Source organism: Suricata suricatta, chromosome 6 (assembly GCF_006229205.1).
Source record: "Suricata suricatta isolate VVHF042 chromosome 6, meerkat_22Aug2017_6uvM2_HiC, whole genome shotgun sequence".
Taxonomy (NCBI): Eukaryota; Metazoa; Chordata; class Mammalia; order Carnivora; family Herpestidae; genus Suricata; species Suricata suricatta.
Window position 1 is genome coordinate 85,351,851 of NC_043705.1, and position 19,285 is coordinate 85,371,135.

At 49.3% G+C, this 19,285-nt stretch overlaps 3 protein-coding genes across 4 annotated transcripts; 1 reads left to right on the forward strand and 2 right to left on the reverse strand.

Annotated features, from left to right (window-relative positions):
* Positions 1–699: 699 nt before the first annotated feature.
* Positions 700–1,665, reverse strand: HIGD2A (HIG1 hypoxia inducible domain family member 2A). The gene is made up of 2 exons (XM_029942816.1): positions 1,441–1,665; positions 700–1,088 (listed from the first exon to the last, which is right to left on the reverse strand). The coding sequence occupies exons 1-2, from the start codon at positions 1,592–1,594 to the stop codon at positions 922–924; spliced, it is 321 nt and encodes a 106-aa protein (XP_029798676.1). The 5' UTR covers positions 1,595–1,665; the 3' UTR covers positions 700–921.
* Positions 1,666–1,793: 128 nt separating this feature from the next.
* Positions 1,794–6,139, forward strand: NOP16 (NOP16 nucleolar protein). The gene is made up of 5 exons (XM_029942815.1): positions 1,794–1,985; positions 2,074–2,182; positions 3,284–3,353; positions 5,010–5,116; positions 5,685–6,139. Exons 1-5 carry the CDS (start codon positions 1,879–1,881, stop codon positions 5,829–5,831), a joined length of 540 nt encoding a protein of 179 aa, XP_029798675.1. The 5' UTR covers positions 1,794–1,878; the 3' UTR covers positions 5,832–6,139.
* Positions 6,140–7,881: 1,742 nt separating this feature from the next.
* ARL10 (ADP ribosylation factor like GTPase 10) lies at positions 7,882–17,456 on the reverse strand. Of its 2 annotated transcripts, XR_003910131.1 has the most exons (5): positions 17,182–17,456; positions 16,300–16,501; positions 13,381–13,556; positions 11,070–11,415; positions 7,882–10,636 (listed from the first exon to the last, which is right to left on the reverse strand). XR_003910131.1 is itself a non-coding variant. In XM_029942818.1 (4 exons), exons 1-4 carry the CDS (start codon positions 17,362–17,364, stop codon positions 11,242–11,244), a joined length of 735 nt encoding a protein of 244 aa, XP_029798678.1. In that variant the 5' UTR covers positions 17,365–17,456; the 3' UTR covers positions 7,882–11,241. The 2 variants fall into 2 exon arrangements, 1 of the variants encoding a protein (XP_029798678.1); XM_029942818.1 differs by having other exon boundaries at positions 7,882–11,415.
* Between the last annotated feature and the right edge of the window lie 1,829 nt (positions 17,457–19,285).

Sequence of the window (19,285 nt, forward strand, 5' to 3'; positions counted from 1 at the left end):
ACTCCTACATTTTGAAATTTAGATTGTGTTATGGGACTCAAAAAGTGGGTGTCTTCTTTACACCCTCTTTTCCCTTCTGGCAGCTTGCAGATGCTGTTGAAATTGATGAAGTCACACATGGAAGGAACTTGGGTCCAAATCAATGTGTTGGATCTGACCACAGTCCAGGAATACTTGTGTGAGATTTTACATGAATGAGGAACTCATAGGTTGCCTCTCTCTAGAGTTTGCTAGGTCCAGGCTCCTTTCTTCCTTAACCCTGAAACAGAAGGTACAAAACCAGTGGCAAGCTTTGTGACAATGTTCTTACCACTCCAGGCTGCTTCTCTGAGCCTGTTTCCTATTCTGTAAGATGCATCAAAAACAGTCTAGATCAATGGAGCCCTAGGTGCTCTCAGGAGGTGAGAGTGGGGTGAGGAGCAAAGTGGAGGGCAGAGCCCACTGCCTTGGACGTGGCCACAACTGCTGGCCTAGTCTGAAGGAGGGTTTTCCTATTGAAAGAAAGTTTGAAATTGTTGGAAATATCAGTTTTTTTCAAATAGCATCACTTTAGGGAATCTCTACTTCGTTAGAGAAAGGAAAGTTCGTTAACGATTAAACCATTACGATTTCTAAGGGCACCTGCAGTCTTTAGACAATTTCGTCCTTAAACCAAAGACTAAAAACCTTGGGGGGTTCGAAGGAATGAATTCACCAAACTACAAGTGGATCAATTTATTAAGTAGGAGGTGGAGAAAGTGAGGCACAAATAGAAGATACAACACCCAAACAACCGAATTTGAGATTCCTTAAAAAACATGTGTCGGTCACACACTTCCGACTTGTCAGGGGAGATGAGGGAATAAGTCAGGTGACAGGAACGGTGGCTGCTTCTGGGGCTAGGAATGATCTCTGCGGAACTTTCAAGGCCAAGTCTCGGGCTCAGGATCGAGACCTCATAGCAGATGCAGCCAGACCCAACAAGATGGCTGCGACCGTGAAGCCCTGGGCAGCGATCCGGGTGCGCATCATGAGCTGAGAGCGGTGGCTCTGACCCCGATGGAAGCAGTAGAGGCCGTAGGTTAGGGCGGCCGCCGTGCCCAGGCAGCCTGAGGAGGGGACAAAGCAAGTGCCGAGTGGCGTGTGCGGACCCCGTGGGCTCCTCCCCGCTTTGGGTCCCCCTTCCTGAGAGTGGAGAGCTCAGAAGAGCGCCGAGGGAAAGGGGTTGGGGCCGAGTGGGAGGCTTTGGTCGAGGTAGGATCCTCCCAGTTACAGGGCTCGCCCTATCTCAGCGTCCCCCAGTCCTGCCCAGCTCCAATCAGGTTCACCCCTCACTGCCCGGCCACAACTCTGGTACGCTCTCACTCGCGTCCCCCTTGGCTTTCCCGGTCCCCCCCCCTTAATTCATTCCCTCACACATCACTATCCTCTCGGTCTACAGTTCCTATAACACCTGCTTACCTATGGGTACCATTGGGTTCTCGCGGGTCTTGCGAAGAAATTTTTCCTTGAAGCTTTCTGGAGTACTGTAGACGCTGGGGCTAAAGCCCTCAATGACTGGGGGCTGTGATGGCTCAAAGGGCGCCCCCGGAGTCACAGGGCCAGGAACCGCCATGACCCCGCAACTGCTTTAGGAGAAACTAGGGACGCTAAACTCCGCCTCCTGATAAGGTCATGAAGGGGGCGGGGAAAAGGAATTTGCTGAGCATTGTACGCAGGCGCCAACCGCTCATTGCATTCTGGGAGTTGTAGTAAACTGCGTGATATCGCTCTAGGAAGGACTACATTTCCCAAAAAGCCTGCACAGCGCTTGCGCGCATCTGCCGGAAGTAGTCTGCTACACGAGGTGCTGCGAGTGAGAGGAACCCAGTTGTAGTTGCAGGTTCGGTGGTAACTGCAATGCCCAAGGCCAAGGGGAAGACCAGGAGACAGAAGTTCGGTTACAATGTTAACCGGAAGCGTCTGAACCGAAATGCTAGACGGAAAGCAGCGCCGCGGATCGAGTGGTGAGGGGTCCGGGGTTCAGGAGGCAGGGGACCTTAGCTGAGACGGCCTGCGAGATGACGGTTCCGTGATCTCTCTCTTTGCCCGTAGTTCTCACATCCGACATGCCTGGGACCACGCTAAATCCGTGCGGCAGAACCTGGCCGAGATGGGGTTGGCTATGGACCCCAACAAGGCCGTGCCACTTCGTAAGAGAAAGGTACTGACATGGCAGGGTTCCGGACCTTGACCCCTGCTTCTCGCCGTACTTAGCTGGGTTCCAAAACTTCATCCTGTCCATTCCCACGCTTACGCTTTTCCTGGATTTGCGACCTTCCACAGCCAGCTCGCAGCCTGCACTGACTGTGGATGAGTCACGCTCAGACTCCTCAGCACACGTTGGATCAGGGTTGGAGCTTCCCCCTTTTTCTTCTCCATTCATTTTTCCCTCCAAAATTAACCTGTTTGGGTCCCTCGTCATTTCAGTGGTGTTTTCCAGAATTTATCTTTGTCTTGCCCTTAACTCTCCTAATAAGGACTCCCCAGAGTTTGGGATCTTCACTTCCTTTTCCTTACACCTTCCCCTAGTGATCCTGGTTTGAGGCTTCCTTAGTTTCTCTCAAATAGGTCTTTTCCTGAACCGCCCTTTCAAAAATAGCACCATTTTTTACTCAGTAATTTCTTCCCTGCTTTAATTCATAGCACTTGTAAATACTTGATGGTATTTTATATATTTTATTGTCTGTGCCTCTTTACCCCAACATCATCTCCTTGGAGACAACTTTGTGTTTTGTTCACTACTAAATCCCCAGTGGTGCTTAGGATGTGACTAGTGCTCAGTAGTTAATGAAGGGGCTTGCTGATTGGATTTGTCTCATTGCTTTTAGACAAGTTTTGTTTTTATTCCATCATGCCAGAGTAAAATGGCACTACTGTTTCTTGATCAAATATGAAGCTACTGCTAAACACTGTCAGGTTGTTCCTCTTCATAGAAAAGATATCTGACATCCTCACTGTAAATTATGAAGAGCTTTCATGTGCATTGTTTCACCTGATTAGCACACATGAGGTGAGGTAGGCAAAGGGTATTATGCCCATTTTCTAGATAGGCACAGAAGGATGAATTGCTTGCTTGAGTTTCTTTTGGGAACTATAAAGCATCTTGGGCAGTGGTTCTCTCTGTCATCTTTTTCTGCCTGAACTTGTGTAGGGATTCTTATGGGTAATGCAGTTGTGTTGGGAGGGCAGAGACCTCTAGAATTTTCCCCTCATCTGGGATCCTTGCTTTGTCTACTGGTCTCACAGCCTCTCTTCTCTGCAGGTGAAGGCCATGGACATTGACGTACAGGAAAGGCCTAAAGAGCTTGTGCGGAAACCCTATGTGCTAAATGGTGAGTGCTGGCTACATTCCTCTAGGTCACCATCCTGCATAGTCAGGGCTAGAAAGGCCCTTCAGGTGTCTTCATTTTACAGATGGAGAAACTGAGGTTCAGAGGGAAGAAGGGGACCTGTCCAGGGCTCCCAAAGTTAAGACTGCATCTCTTACTGGGACATTTTCAGTCTACTTACTAAACTCCAGTGTGTGGAGTGAGGTCAGAGATGTTCAGGGAGGATGTAGGTAGGTGCCTTAAGAAAATAGAAAAGAAACCATTAAGTCTCATGCATGGGTTCAGCTTGTCATGAATTTAAGGATGAACAGATTTTTATAGAGATTCCACCATCTCATTTAGTCGTTTCAGTGACACTTCAATTTCATGCATATTAAGGCTATAGAGACCAAATATTAAGACAGAGCAGAGTAAAATCTGCAGGGAAGCAGGTATACTCTGAAATTTTCCACCCATCCTTCTTCTTACCTGTCCAAGATTTTTTAACGGTTCTCCTAAAGGTAAAAGAGTTCTAAATGGCCAGACATCTGATAGAGAATTTTTCGAGTTCCTATTAGTCCATCAGTGATTCTTATAAGAATTAGTACATAGGATAGCATAAATAAAATCAAGTGTTCTTACTGTAGTCAAAGTTAATTTTAAAAAGTTTTACTTCTCATTTTTAAAAACTTTTAAAAATTGTGTTAAAAAAACATATTACATAAAGTTTACTGTCTTTTTTATTTTTAGTTGTATAGCTCAATAGCGTTAAGTATGTTTATATTGTCATGTACAGATCTCCAGAACTTTTTCGGCTTCAAAACTGAAACTCTACCCATTAAACAACAAATTCCCTGTTCCTATCTCCCCTGCCCCCCAGCTCATTGCAACTAAGTTGAAGATCATTTTGGCCATAAGCAATTTAACATTTAACCCCTGGATAACATTTGACCACCTTCTTTCTGTGAGCTATTTTAAGTTTTTAAACTTATTATTTCGAGAGAGAGAGAGAGATTCAGCAGGAAGGGGCAGAGAGAATGGGGGACAGAGGATCCGAAGTGGGTTCTGTGCTGACAGCAGCAAGCCAGATGCCAGGCTTGAACTCATGAACCATGAGGCCATGACTTGAACTGAAGTCAGATGCCTAACTGACTGAGCCACTCAGGCACCCCCTGCCTAGATATTTTAAAAGTAAAGCCATGGATGGCTCCACAGCTTGGCTTTTTCTCTCACATGGAGCAGTGAGGCGCCTGTGAGGCCCAGCCTGAGGCCCTGCAACATCAGTTCTCATTCACACCTTCCATTTCATGTTATTATTGTAACACTTCGAGAAAAGAAGTTCTCAGGAAGTTTTGGAGATGAAAGGGAGTCCCAGCCTGTGGTAGGCAATGTATCTCTGTGCCCAGGACCTGGTGCTGAGTAGAGATTATTAGTTTGGTGCCTGCCTCTTATCAAGCTGAGACCCAAAGAGAGATGCCTTTTAGGTAGTGGTAACACTGATAGATGATTATGTCATAGGCAGAGTCGGGTCCAAGGGGCTGAAGAGTCTTGAATTGAGGATGGAGAGGCAAAGCCCATCTGATGGCCATGGTTTGGGATTAGATGAAAGGGTGACTGGGCAACTCAAAAAGTGCAGGAGGCAAAACCTCATTTCCTGTCTCTTGGTTTCTCTCACCCCAGACCTGGAGGCAGAGGCCAGCCTCCCAGAAAAGAAAGGAAACACGCTGTCTCGAGACCTCATTGACTATGTACGTTACATGGTGGAGAATCATGGGGAGGACTATAAGGTGAGTGGTTTGGGCCTCGCAGGAAGAACCACTTGAGTCTCTTGGGAAGGCACCCTGACCATTTGGGGTCTGATTTTCTTGACTTCTTGCCTGAGACTGAGTTGAAACAAAGAAAGGAAAGAGAGACTTTAGGAAATTGATCTCATTGACAGATGCTTACACCTGGGATAGGCTGCCTGGCTTGTGGTTCATATCCCACTCACAGATACGCTATTTTGTTTGCAGGTTATTTTTAAAGAACTTGAACAAGTTGCCATTTTAATTATGGGAGGTTTCAAATAAAAGTTCATGTTTTTGACTTCTCTAAAAAATTGAAAAATATGGCTGCATTGGACTCTGGTGCTCAAGTGGGATCAGCCAGCTATGGATGGAGCATTAGCAACTCCTCTGGCCTCAGCTCCTGCTGGGTCACCGAGGGCATTTGCACCCATTTCCCTACATATAAGATGGTTTTTGAGGTGAGGAACCTGAATCTTGGGGACACGAGGTGGCTGGCCCAACTCAGGCAGAACTGGGAGCTGACCTTTGCCTGTCCAGCCCTCCTCAAGTGGCCCTTCTCTCTTCTTAGGCTATGGCCCGAGATGAGAAGAATTACTATCAAGATACCCCAAAACAGATTCGGAATAAGATCAACGTCTATAAGCGTTTTTACCCAGTGGAGTGGCAAGCCTTCGTTGATTCTTTGCAGAAGAATAAGATGGAGATTGATGAGTGAGGGGCTTATGCCTGCCCCAGGCTGAGGCCTCCTCCTGGACCAAAGAAGCTGGAAGCCAGGGTTTAAGGCAAGGAGGGGCATGCGGCCAAATGAGGCTGGCCAAACCCCATGGAATCAAAAGGTTACACACACACACACACACACACACACACACACATGCACACACATACATGCTCCTCTTGGGAAGGAACCGTCTCCAGGGGGCTTCTAAGGGCCCTGGGAAAAGCCAGAACCTGCTGTTTTCAGAGTGGGTGGTTTGTTTACATATAATGTGTACATAATAAAATAAGGCTATTTTACTTCTTTAATGGTTATGTGTTTCCCCTCCCAGCCAAGCCCTGGACTGCCCCTGTGAAAACCAACTCAACCCGGGCAAAGAGGCCATCCAGCCCTTTGTGTGCCACATTCCCACGCCCTCTCTTAGGTGTGGCCTCCCTCCTCTTCTGCCCTGTTCTGGTTCCATTGCTCTGCCTTGGTTTCCTGCACAGCATTAACCCTTCCATAGAAGCCTGCCGGCAACCCCAGGCTGCATGGAAGGGGTCTGTGTTGCCAACGCTAGCCCCACTCTGAGGCTGGAGGTTGGCAGACTGGCTGTCCGTGGCCCTACCCTGTGGTTCCATGGCCAGAGGGCAAGTAGCTGTACTGTGGCATCCTTGTGACTGGGTATCACTGCATCTTCAGATTGCTTGCCCTGAAAGGAGTGCAGGGCCCCCAGATCTGCTTTCTGAGACTGGTAGACTGCTTAATACCACTGTACTGTGTGCCAAGCACTGGGCTACACACTGTGTGGCCAATGACTCATAGAACAGGATTACAGGCATGTTGTGGGGTGGGCGCTGGGCATTTGCTGGTCCTTTATTTTCAGCTATTATAAATCTTTTTAATGTTTTATTTAGTTTTGAGAGAGTGCAAGTGGGGGAAGGACAAAGAGAGAGAGGGACAGAAGATCTGAAGCGGGCTATGCACTGATAGCAGCCAGCCTGAGGCAGGGCTCACACTCATGAACTGCAAGATTATGACCTGAGCCAAAGTCAGATGCTCAACCGACTGAGCCACCCAGGTGCCCCTATTTTCAGCTATTACAATTTTCAAACCCCTTTATTCCTAATGTTTCTTCTAGAAGGGCCCCTAAAATCTGGTTCTTCTTACTGCTCTTATAAAGGACTTGGTGTTATTACATAAATCATTTCATGTAAAACTGTAAGGTGTGTGGCTTTATCCTTTTACATGTAAGGAGACTCAGACTTGAGAGGTCAGTGTGAAGTTTGAAGTCAGTTCTGTCCAACAGCTAAGCCTGGGCTTTTACTTGCTCTCGTCCCCTTTGAAGGCAGCTTGGAAACTGAACAGGTTCCCAGAAACCCCTCCTAGGGGACCCAGCCAGCTTAGACCCCAGCAGTGACTGCCCATTGTAAGCAGTGTACACACAGCCTTTGGATCTAGTTTGCAGCAGAGCTCACGAGAGCTTTTGTTGTTTGGCTTCATAATGCCCTCCACAGCATTCCAAATTCAGGCCTCTGATGGCTGTCCTCTTGTTTCTTTATCCAACTCTGGTGCCAATTTTAGGAAGCCTTTCCTACCACTGTGCCCCATTCCCAGGCTGTGTAAGTGTCCTATTGTCCCTACACCCCAGACTCCTGTAGCAATAAAGATCAGTCATAACTGCCTTTTAATCTGCTTGACATCCCCTAGCAGACTGGGCTGGAGTGTAGGCACCTTGCCTGGGAATCCAGAGCCCAGCCCAAGGCAGGTGCTAGGGAAATGCCCCATTCTGATCTCTGGGATGGAGGCAGTTAGAAGACATCCTTTGCTCCTGTTTGCATACCCTGGCTCCAGCCCTCCATCTAGAACTCCCAAGGAGTGCCAGCCAGGTTTAGATACTTCCCAAAAGGTACTGAGCTGTGGGCTGAAGCGTCAGGGGACTGGGGCTTGGTGTTGACCAGTGACTGTGTCACAGGAAGTATTCTGGGACCACCCTCCATACCTGCCCCTCACTGGAGCTGTAAGCACCAGCATATACTCCTCAAACTCAGAATTCAAATGAAACCATGTCTGAGTTTTTGGCATTTATTGTGTGGCTCAAACTGCTGCCGGCGCGCTTTAATGCAGATTGTTCTTGGTAACCCTACAGGTTTGGGTTCACAGGGCTTGGGCTGGGACAGCAAGGCCGCTTTACTTCCAGATCTTTGATGGGAGGAAAAGGTGGAGGTTCTTTTCATAACTACTAGAAAGGACTTGGAGGATGTGTGAGCCAACAAATGAGACAGGCAGACTGCTCAGACTCTTCCAGGTCTGAGGTGTGGACAGATGCACCAGGATAAGTACCACAGGTGAGTTTCAGCAGCTAGTTCAAAGTGCTGGCAATTGCTACTAAACTAGCATAAGAACAAAATGTTTTCTAAAGACAAGTGGAAACATTTTTTGGAGAATCTAGTGTTTCATTCAGGCAGACAGGCAAGAGTCCTCAGATTTTCACACGTCTCCGGGGAATTAGGAGGGCTGTGATGAACTGATTTCACCACCCCACCCCCTTCCTTTCAGCTGGATGCCAGTGTGTCAGCGCAAGCTTACGACCCGCATCCGGGCACCAAGAGGAGGCTTCTTGGATAGGCAGCCAGTCCAAGGTGGTGATCTCAGTAGTCCTGAGAACCTAATTTTGCTCAAACCATCCACATGACCAAGTTTTGGGCCAAGTTGGCCTCTCAGAGGGTTGGCAGCAGGTCAAAGAATGGAAAACCAGAAGCCACATTGCATTAAGTAAATCTTTAGAACAGAAGCCTTCAAAGCCAGGGTGAATGATCAAGCCTAGGTTCAACAGGCAAGCAGAAGCAGAGGATTTCCTTTGATGTGGAGTGCCCATCTGTTCTCTCAGATCCAGAGCCTTCCTTCCAGCTGCCTTTGCTAGGAGAGCTGCAGACATTTGACCTCTAACTCCTGTTCAGGTAGGTTGGAAGCTGTAGTGTTGGGCAGTGGGGGTGGGGGACAGTGTAACCCAGGCTAGCTCAGAAAACTTTGAGATGAACTCCAGATAATGGCTGGGTCCCAGGAGCAGGTGATCTGGGCTTGTGAATCAGAAAGTCACATTGAAGAGCAACTGGGTAAGAATACCACAGGCCAGCTGCATAGCTGTTCATAAGAGAGACCCATTCATCTACTTCACCTGGTCTAATCCTGGTAGAACCCAGAGCAGATAAGCAGTGTTGGCACTCTGCTTGGAGGATAGGCCAACAACCCAGCCAGAGCACAGCTGTCAGGCACAAATGTGATGAGGCACACCCATAGGCCAAGAGAACTTGGACCTTCAGCACCCCTCAGTGGTGTGATTTCTGGTGTACCACTGGGACCTGTCAATTCTGTGAGTGGTCTTCAAAAGTTGCTCAAGTAGATACAGTTAAACTGTTTATTCAAGTTCACTGCACTCACTGGAGACTTTGAAAATTGTATTACATAATGATACTCTTTAGACCAAAAGCAGATCTTAATTAGAAAAGGGTCCCCTACAACACTGCTGCTGGTTCCAAAGGTAAATGTCAAGCACTGGGAAAAAAAGAGTTCAAAGAATGGAGAAGTGAAGTGTTAGAATCTTTCAGTGTCAAAATGAAAACTTGTCGGCAAAGTTTCAAAGCGTATTCTAAAAGCTAAGTCATTCCTTAAGTATTTTAAATAAAAGACAAATCTCTTCTTTCTTCTGTAGAAAGTTAGTCAGGATTTCAAATAACAGTGATTCTGTTGCTATACCCACAGCCCAAGAGCACAGCAGGCCAATAATCACACTTCTGGACTTGGGGAGCTTCCGTCCCCACCTTCCCTCCTGGTGCCTCTTCTCACATAGGCCACAGCGTGGAACTGAAGCACACTGAGTAAGTGTCAAATGAAATGAAGGCACATAATCTGTATTCTCAATTAAAAGGCAAATGGAGTTAGGTATCGCCTCTAAAAAATAAAAAGCTCATTTGTGGCTACTGATTGATTACTCAGTGGCCCCTGACAGACAAAAGGCTCCTTTTGCCTGCACGAAAGAGAAGCGCCAATATATGGACAAACTCTGATCACTGGAGACAGGAGAATCCTGTAGTGTGCACTGGAGAAAAGCCAGAAATTCTGTCCAACTTTGCTTTAGTTGGGGAATCAGCAGGTCCAGGAAGGCTGAGTGAGGTACTCAAAGCCCCCCATTGGCTGATCTGCTAATTCTCATTTCTTTTTACCTGGATTTACATGTTTGAAATTTCCTCTCCTAGAGTCACCATCTACCCAGAAGGGGATGTGTCCTTTGGACACACTGGGCCAAGTTGGTGGAGTTTAAGTTCGTGTGGATTAATGTGAAGTATGATACTGAACACAGCTATAAATGATGGTAGTGGGGGTGAGGGAAGCTAGAGCTTTGTCTCCACTGACAGGTGGAGGTTATCACATTGCCTCACAATTGCAGCTATTTTCCTCAAAGACACAAATTTTCCATGACAGTCACCTAGAAACAGAACCTAAAACTTTGGCCTGTTCCTTTTATAAATAAATAAATAATTAAAACACAGTTCTGAGGCCAACACCCAGCTCCAGTTAACAGCTATCTCCCCAGGGACATGGACTCCTTCCCCAGACTTCTGTAAACATGGACATTGGCACAGTTAGTACAAGAGCAGCAGCTTTTGTGTCCAGATTAGGGCGGAAAAAGCCTTTAGTTTTTATGATCGGGGTGAATACCGCTTGATCCTGTAGTCTGGTGGGCAGGCGTTGGCTTGCAGAAGCAGGAGGTTTCAGAGAGGTTGCTAGGATCTTCAGGTTCATTCTAGCACTTCTTACCTTCATGGCTGGAAAATGTATTTCCAAGTTAGAAAAAACCATGGGAATTACCTCTCTTTAAAAGCGATAGCCCCAGGACAGAGATAGCACAAGACCATGACCCAGCTGGGCACATCTGGGGCTGCAGGACATTGTGGGCCTTGGAGCCAAGGCTCACTGTGTACTGCCCAGAACCTGCCTGCATGAGAGGGGTGTGAAGTCACCAGGAGGGAATGGTTTAGACTGGGAGCACTTCTGACACTGTACTGGTTCTCAGTCACCGCAACCTGCAGTGGCGAGAACTGAGCCCGCTAAACACCTCACTGTACAGGTCAGAGAAGGAGGGTGCAGGCCTTCACTGGTGAAAGGTGGATCTGCTTCCAGCCTGGAGTGAGCCAGATACTATGCTCTTCCACTTTCTGCCCCACCTGCCTCCCTTCTTCAGCCTCACGGCCACCTCACCAGGAAGGCCTCTGTGTGGTTCTTGGCCTTGCTCAGGCCCTGCTCTGGAGAATGGGAGAAGGGAAGAGTTGTCACACGGCTCCTGCCTCAGACCTAGGCTGGCAGTAGATAGGTAGGAATGGCAGAATAGGGATCTCCAGGGTTGGGTGGGTGAGCAGGTGTGGGGGCCAGCCTAGGAGAGAAGCTCCAAGAGCAGTTTCCAGATATGCACGGTGCCAGGGTCTTCAAAGCCAGGTCCTGCAGGGGCGATGCTGGCTGCCAAGAGGAACATCTCCCGCTGGCCATCGAAAACGTGCAGTCCCAGCTCCTGCTGCAGCTCCACCATGCTCAAGGCCTCACTCAGGTCCTGGGAGGAGATGGAGAAGCTGGTTGGAACAGGGCTGACAGTTTCCCAGCATGCATGCTGTCACCCTCAAAGGAACTGTTCTCTGGCTACCGTGGGGAACACTGGGGCCTAAGTTCCCAGAGTAGCCTCTGGGGCCCTTTGTCCTAACTTTGTTCCTCATCTTGATCTTCTTTGTACCAACCTCTTTCCATACCACCACCAGCCACTGTGGTAGGAAACGGCACTTCCTTTAAGCCAGGCATTGTAAGAGGCACTTAGACTTATATGATTCTCCCAGTCTACACTGAACTGATGAGGAAATGGACTCAGGGAGGTGAAGGCATTTAGCTAAGGACACAGTGACAAAGCCAGGTTTCAAACCCAGGTTGGTGTGATAACCAAGCCTACAGCCCTTACAGGAATCCTAGCTCAGTTTCCTAAACTCAGCAGTGGGGAGATCTTTTACTAGGGTCATTTCCAGACAAGAGCCTTATCTCCTCCAGATTCCTAGACACTGGCTGAGGGGAAAAGAGGCCACTGCAGAGCATAGCTGGCAAGGGTATGTTTTAATTTCATCCCTGGTCCCAAATTAAAATAATTCTTGGAGCAATTCATAGAATGCTGGGACCTTAGGTGTTGTCTCCTATAGGTTCTAGATTGCTATAAATTATAGTTTATAAATAGAATTCATCATCCAAACCAGGGTACTTCTGAGACTCAAAGTGGGCACTATTAATAATTATACCAGAATAACAGGCATACATAGGGACCATCTCAGGCAAAGTAGGACATATGGTCATATTTATAACTGTCAAATATTTAAAAAAAATTTTTTTTAAATGTCTTTTATTTATTTTTGAGAGACAGAGAGAGAGTGCGAGCAGGGGAGGGTCAGATAGAGGGAGACACAGAATCTGAAGCAGGCTTCAGGCTCTGAGCTGGCTGTCAGCACAGAGCTGATGCAGAGCTGCTCGAACCCATGAACCGTGAGATCATGACCTGAGCCGAAGCTGGACGCTTAACCAACTGAGCCACCCAGGCGCCCCTGTCAAATATTTTCTGATAGGCAAGGAAAACGGATCAAAGACGTACAGCTTCTCTTCAAGGCAGGTTGCGAACACGTGCCACAGCCCTCGGGGACATGGACCAGGCCACAATGACAGAACTCTGTACTGTGGCAAAATTCTGCTTGGTATGTATTGAGAATGGCACCTTAGGTGTATTGAGACTGGCACCTGAGGTCTGGCCAAAGGCTCAGGAGAGGTACAGTGTGGTTAAGAGGGATCTTTGAGGAAGATCTAAGTTCAAGTCCTGACTTTGACACATACCAGCTGTAACTCTGGGCATTGAGGGATAATAACGAGGCCTATCATGAGGTTTTGCAGGATTTAAGTGAGGTCATGATTGTCAGGTGGTTAGCCTGGCCCACTGAAAGCACACTTCTAATAAATCTTAGTTATTATTGTCATTTCAATCTGCTCAACTTATTACTTCCCAGCTTTACCTCTCTGATCTAGAGCTGAAAGTCACAAGGACGTGGCAATGCAGAAAAGGCACAAGTTTTGCATTTAGACATCCCAATTCCACTATTTTCAAGGTGTACAGCCTTGGGGAGATTACAAAACCTCTTTGAGCTTCAGATTTCCAGTTTTAAAAATGGGAATAGTATCCCATACCTAGTAGGGTCAATTAGAAGCATAATAAGAAATGCTGTTCAAAACTATACCTGACGTATCGTGGATGCTTAATCATTATTGTTTTCATTTCTCCAGGATGGTGGGTGACAGGGAGACAAGGAGGAAGGCAGACGGAAGATGAGGATCAGGGAAGAGGAAAAAGCACAGGCAGAAAAGGGGGAGATGGAATCTCAGCCAGGTGCTCCAGGTCATGGACCCGGCCTGAATCTCTTTCCTGTGCTCTCTGCCCCTGCCCAGGGATCGATAGATCAAGCCCAACTGGCTTCAGCCAGCCCTCCATGGCTCTCACCTGCTTGTTAGCCACCACGACGACAGGCAGGTCAGGGTCCTTGTTTAGCAGCTTGTGCAGTTCCTGCCGGGCCCAAGGCAGCCGCATGCGGTCAGCCGAGTCCACCATGAACACCAGCACATCTACTTCATTCACAAACTCCTTCCAGTAGAAGCGTAGGTTCTGACTGCCACCGACTGAGGAGAGGTCAGGGGCCAGCTCAGAGTCTCCCTGGCCCTGGCTCTGTACATATAGCCCCAAGACCACCCCTCTTCCGGCTTCCCAGGGCTCCACCAGCTGAGGGCAAGGAAAAGACAACTGTTCTGGAGCCAATCGGGCCTGGTTAGCTCTGGCTCTGACAGCGGGGGCTCCCTGGGCATGTCACTGCCTTCCAGCAGCAGCATTCTCCTCTTCTCTGAACTTACCTACTAACAGGTTGCAGCAAAACCCCAAAGTACCACACACAACACAACTTTCACAGGACTGGTGCTTATTAACTAGTACTCTCTAGTTCTTTTTCCTGGGCTGCTTCCTGCAGTTCCTAGCTTCCTCCCTGGCCAGTAATGGTGTGGTCAGATGCCAGGACTCCTGGCCCAGCCTGTGTACAGCCATTCTCCCTTGAGTGTCTCTTGTTCAATCTGGACACCCCATTTTCTTTCCTTGCAAACACCATACTCAGTCCTACTACCACACGTGGCTGTCCACATAGTACCCTGGGTTGCCTTTTTGTTCCTCTCTGTCCCTCTGCACAGTCCTCCTTAGTTACACGGCATCCTAGTGTTGCTGAATAGATTTCTGATGCAGACTCTGTGCTCTTTGAAAGTTAGAGCTGTTTACATCTGGATCCCACTCCCACCCCCCAAAGCCCTCAGCACAATGCCTGGCACATAGCAGGCACTCAACAAGTATTTACTGAGTGCTTACTAGGTGCCAAGCGCTGATCTGGATACAGAGGTGAGCAAGGTAGACAGGATCTTGCTCTCAAGGAGCTCTGTCTGTAACCAAGACGGACATGGTAATAACACATAAGCTTATTTCAGAAAGTAAGGAAGATCAAACAGAAATAATGAAAATGGCTGAGGGTGGCTTTGGACTGGGTCATCTGGGAAGGTCTCCCCGAGGAAGCAGCATGTGAGCTGGGTCTGGAGTCATGAAAAGGAGCTAGCTAAGGGAAGCAGCAGAGAAAAGCATTACAAGCAGAAGGAAGAGCAAGCTCACTGTGTTCGAGAGACAGAAGGCAGCCAGGGTGGCTCGGGGAGGGAGGAAGAAGCCATCACCATCAAGGTTGGCCAGGGCTTGAACACATAGGGGCTGTGAGGCTACAGTGAGGCTGTTGGGGATCCCCTTCAGGGTGTTAAGCAAGAGACACATGGGTTTCTGAAAGATACTGCTGGCTGTCACAGGGGACAGAAGTAGAAGCAGAAAGACAAGCACAGAGGCTATTACAGTACTGACATGATGGCTTGGATCAAGCAGGCAGTGGTAGAAGTGGGGAAAAATGGACCGATGCAGACTATTGGAAAATAAAGCTGAAAGAATTGGCTAATAAAATAGATACAGGAAGTGGGGGGAAGGGAAGGGTTATCAAAGATCCACAAAAGGCCCATTCCTGGCTGGGCTCCAGGCAGGGCACTGGAGACCACAGCCAAGTGAGTGTTGCGGAAAGGGAAAGCTCTCTAGGACTTGAATGGGAGGTCTGAATTTGAATCCAGGAATAACCCTATCAAACGGAGACTGTAACCAATCAGATTCTTGGGTAACATGAAAACACTAAACCCCTTCTTCTAGTGATGGGAGAAACCTTGTTTAAAGGACCAAATTCCAGGTGAATATCAATGTCACATTCAGGGAGGAAAGATATCGCTGGGACAGGCCAGCAAACGTCTGACACCAGAAGAACTGGGCCCATTCAGGCCAACAACCAGGCCCTCAAGAGTCTAGTCCCACTACCTAGCACTTAACCCACCCAATCTTCATGTTCTGAGTCCTGTGGCTGGCAGAAGTCCACTTGTCCCTCCCCACGAAGTCTGTAGTTAGACCCAGTTGGCTAAGTACTGCTGTCCCTCAATATCCCCTCTGCCAACCTCTCCTGGGATCCCAAGAAGCCTACTACTAAGGACAGGGGCTGCCCAGATCCTCTCTGATCACTCAGTTAACAAGCTCTCCCAGGTGTCTGCTTGAGGCTGGGGCTTAGGGGCCAGAACTGGATCCCACCCATCTGTGCCCCAGCTGCCTAGTCACAGACACAGCCTCGTTTGTGGCAAATACCAACTTAGAGGAAGAGCCCTTAACCTAGCCTGGGGGTCAGAGAAGTTTCACAGGGATATCATATTTGACCTAAATCTTGAAGGTGTAGCAGTTTATGAAGGGAAGAAGGGCTTTCCAGACTGAGAGAACAGTGCAAACAAAGGGCAGAAGAAAACAGCAAGTACCCTTCAGAAACAAGCAACGTAGCATGATACTTAACATCAAGAGCTTAGAGCCAGAGTCTGCATTAGCAGACTGGCAAGCTGGGTGAGCCAGGATACATTATGTAACTTGTCAGACCTCCCATTCCTCATGTACGTTATAAGGCTGATGACTTTCCAGATTTTTGGAGTTGTTGGGAGGATTTTAGTGCATAATGCCTGTCAACTGCTTGGCATACAGGCAACTTTAGCTTTTGGTATCTCACTGTTAGGCATGAGAGCTTCAGTTGGGGTGAGGACAGGCAGTGACCAAGCTGGAGTTGCCTGATCATGAACGGCCCACCACTTCAGAATACAGAGCTTGGACTATATCCTGTGCCCCAGAGAGGCCGGGGAAGAAGATCATACAGGGAGGAGTCCTACTTTGATATGCATGCTGGAGCCACCACCAGGCAAAGATCCCTGGCTTGGGTCCAGCTGAAGTGATGGGGAGACGGTGTGTGTGGGGGGCGGGGGGGGGGGGTCTGCTCACTCTCTAGCAGGTCCACCTTGAAGTTCCTGGTGGGCAGCCGCACAGAGTTGAAGCCCCAGGTGGGGATGTGCCCTTCCAGCGGTGGCTTCCCAGCCAGCAAGCGCAGGAACGTGCTCTTCCCTGAGCCATCCAGCCCCAGCACCAGAACCTCACGCTGCTCCAACTCCTCTAGCGCTGGCTCTTCGTCCTCCTCCTCTTCAGGCTGTGGAGCACAGGTCTGGTTGCGGCCGGCACCCTCCCTCCGGACCCTCCTTAAAGGAAGACTTAATAGACCAAAGTGTTCATCCCACCCTCCACCCGTCAACGGGCAGGCAGGCATGGTCTGGCGCCGTGGGACCAGCGCTGTCTTTGGAGTCCTGAATCCCAAACCCTATTCGTCTGGCTTTCCCTGAGTGACCTCGGTGAAATTCCTTTCTCTTTCGAAGCTTCAGTCTCCTCAGACTGGCAATCCCCGCGACCCAGGATCACAGGTACCACGGACAGGGAAAAACTCAATTCTGTCGGAGGCCGGGAAGGGGGCGGAGGCCTCTCCTGGCAAGCCCAAGGCCGCGGGGCTGTGCGTACTGCGCAGGTGCTCGGCGAACGCCGGCAGGACAGGCCGCGAGCCTGACATCGCTCCCAGTCCGCGCCCACGGAGCCCCGCTGCCCACGAGGAAACCCGGGTCCCGCGGCAGCACAGGGTGTTGCCTAACACCTCCTGAAATGCCCCCCGTCTCTCGGTTCCGGGACTCACGACTGCCTGGCTGCCCGCCGCGCGCCCTTTCGCAAGGGACCAGCGGGCTGCCGCGCCAAGTCCCGGACCCAGGCGCTTCCAGCCTAGCAGGGCCGCGTCACACCCCTCAGCTGCACGTGCGGAGACCCAGACCCCGGCCCGGCACTCACCTCCCACTCGTCCCACTCAGGAAGGCGGGCAGGCTCCGCGCCACACCAGGCCTCGCCCGGGTCCCAGCGCCGCTCCCGTCCGCCCCCGAAGTAGGTCTTCCAGAGGATGAAGAGTACTGAGCCCAGCACGGCCGCGGCGCCGCCCAGCGCCAGCACCAAGGGACTCAGCGGCCGCGGAGCCATCGGGCCGGGCGAGGGGCGCGGGTGCGGGCTGCACAGGCCGAACCAGCCGGCCAGCGGAAGATGGCCTCACTGCGACTGCAGCGGCCGCGCCCACCCACCCAAGCCCAGCCCCGCACTACAAGGTCCACAATGCACCGCTGCTGGCGGCGACAGGCGGTCCGCGCCAGGGCGGCGGGAGTGGGCCAGCAGACCAGAGCGCAGGGACCTCCCGCCCCCGCTGCTAGGTGCGGTGCGGAGCGAGAGGCTGTACCTAGGTGCAATGGGAGATGGTGATATTGGCATTTACCGAGCACTTAACTGTATGCCTAGTGGTTAGGTGATCCCCTGTTCTCGGTTACTCCGTAAAACAGGGCTTCCTAGAAGGGAAAACCGAGGCACAGGTTGCATTGTAGTGCATTGGTACAGCCTGCACTCAAACCCAAAAGATGTTTTCTGGGCATCCCTCAAGACCTCGGGGAACAAATTAAGACAAATCACAAGGCTATGGGGTGTCAGGTTATGGAGTGACAGAGGCGGGACTGGAACCTGGATCCCAGACTCTTGCTACTCTACCTTCCCTTGCTGCTTCTCCGACTCCAGGGGTTCTGTTCTCTTGGGGTCTTGGGCATGATAATGAAGCAGGCAGGATCACGAGTCAGTGTTTAGTCTTTTGTGACTAACAGTGACTGCGAAGGTTTCCAGGGGTAGCAGGAGAAACATCCTGAGATACTTTGAAGGAGGACTCCACGAGGGGCTGCACGGTGAATAGATGTTCTTATTGTAAGCAACCCAAGCCATCTAGTTAACCAGGAGGGACTAAGGGCTCTTTTCTAGTCATTCACAGGTATGCTCAGATCTCTCTTGTTTTGGGAAACTGCCCTTCACCGGTTACCTCCTTTCCTTTCTATCACAGCCCTACTTCTGAATAATGTGCATATCCTGTACCGAACCCCACCCACCCAGGGAAACTGCTCTCACGTGGGTCTCTTAACAAATCCCTTTTTTAAAAAATTTTTAAAACGTTTTATTTATTTTTGATACAGAGAGAGACAGAGCATGAGAGGGGGAGGGTCAGAGAGAAGGAGACACAGAACTGGAAGCAGGCTCCAGGCTCTGAGCTAGCTGTCAGCACAGAGCCTGCCGCGGGGCTGGAACCCACAAACGTGAGATTGGACCTGAGCCGAAATCCGAAGCTCAACCAACTGAGCCACCCAGGCGCCCCAACAAATCCCTCTTTATTAAATTTGTTGGTAACATCTTAGCTTTTATTTGCTTGACTTCCTTACACCATTTAACACTGTTAAATGGAGTCATGGCAGAGATGCCATTCAAAACCTGGCCAAGGTACCAGCTCACTCCTTGAGGGATCGTCTCCCTGGCAAAACAGGAGTACAAGGTTCCCAAAGAGAAAAGTTAGATCCAGTGAATTTATCCAGAACTTTGCAGTCAGAAAAAAAATTTTTTTAAGTTTTTTTTTGTTAAAATAAAAAGGGATTTAGTCTTGGCATTCATGTAAGTTTTATGCCATTTAAAAAGAGAGCACCTTAATCCCTTGAGACGTAAAGGCTCCTCAAGGTCTAATTTGGCCTTACCTTTCCTGCCTCCTGACACCCAGTGGGTGATCATCGTCTTTTCTCTCAGCTAGAGCTCAGTTGCCCTGTTTTGTCACAGTCTATGCCTGAAACTTTCTCCGTCACTCAACTTGAGGGTGTTGACCAGGCTTTTGTCATCTTGGAGTCTGATGTGCTCAGTATAAGACTGAAGCCCAGAGTTCACACTTACAGATATTTGCAGAATTGAATGAATTGCATGTGCTCCTCCCTTGGCTTCTACAACACATTTTTTTCTTGATCTTTCCCCTTGTCTCTGACCAATCCTTTTCAATCTCCTCTTACCTGGCATTGGGTGCCATTAGTTGAAACTAACTGGATCATTTGGCAAG

Excerpts from the sequence above, each read along its gene's own strand:
- HIGD2A (XM_029942816.1), bottom strand. The coding sequence starts at position 1,594 with ATGGCGGTTCCTGGCCCTGTGACTCCGGGGGCGCCCTTTGAGCCATCA. Across the intron at positions 1,089-1,440 it reads GAACCCAATGGTACCCATAG|GCTGCCTGGGCACGGCGGCC; the intron begins GTAAGCAGGTGT and ends TCCCCTCCTCAG.
- NOP16 (XM_029942815.1), top strand. The coding sequence starts at position 1,879 with ATGCCCAAGGCCAAGGGGAAGACCAGGAGACAGAAGTTCGGTTACAAT. Across the intron at positions 1,986-2,073 it reads GCAGCGCCGCGGATCGAGTG|TTCTCACATCCGACATGCCT; the intron begins GTGAGGGGTCCG and ends CTTTGCCCGTAG. Across the intron at positions 5,117-5,684 it reads ATCATGGGGAGGACTATAAG|GCTATGGCCCGAGATGAGAA; the intron begins GTGAGTGGTTTG and ends CTCTCTTCTTAG.
- ARL10 (XM_029942818.1), bottom strand. The coding sequence starts at position 17,364 with ATGGCTCCGCGGCCGCTGAGTCCCTTGGTGCTGGCGCTGGGCGGCGCC. Across the intron at positions 13,557-16,299 it reads CAAGGTGGACCTGCTAGAGA|TCGGTGGCAGTCAGAACCTA; the intron begins GTGAGCAGACCC and ends ACCTCTCCTCAG. Across the intron at positions 11,416-13,380 it reads TCGTGGTGGCTAACAAGCAG|GACCTGAGTGAGGCCTTGAG; the intron begins GTGAGAGCCATG and ends ATCTCCTCCCAG.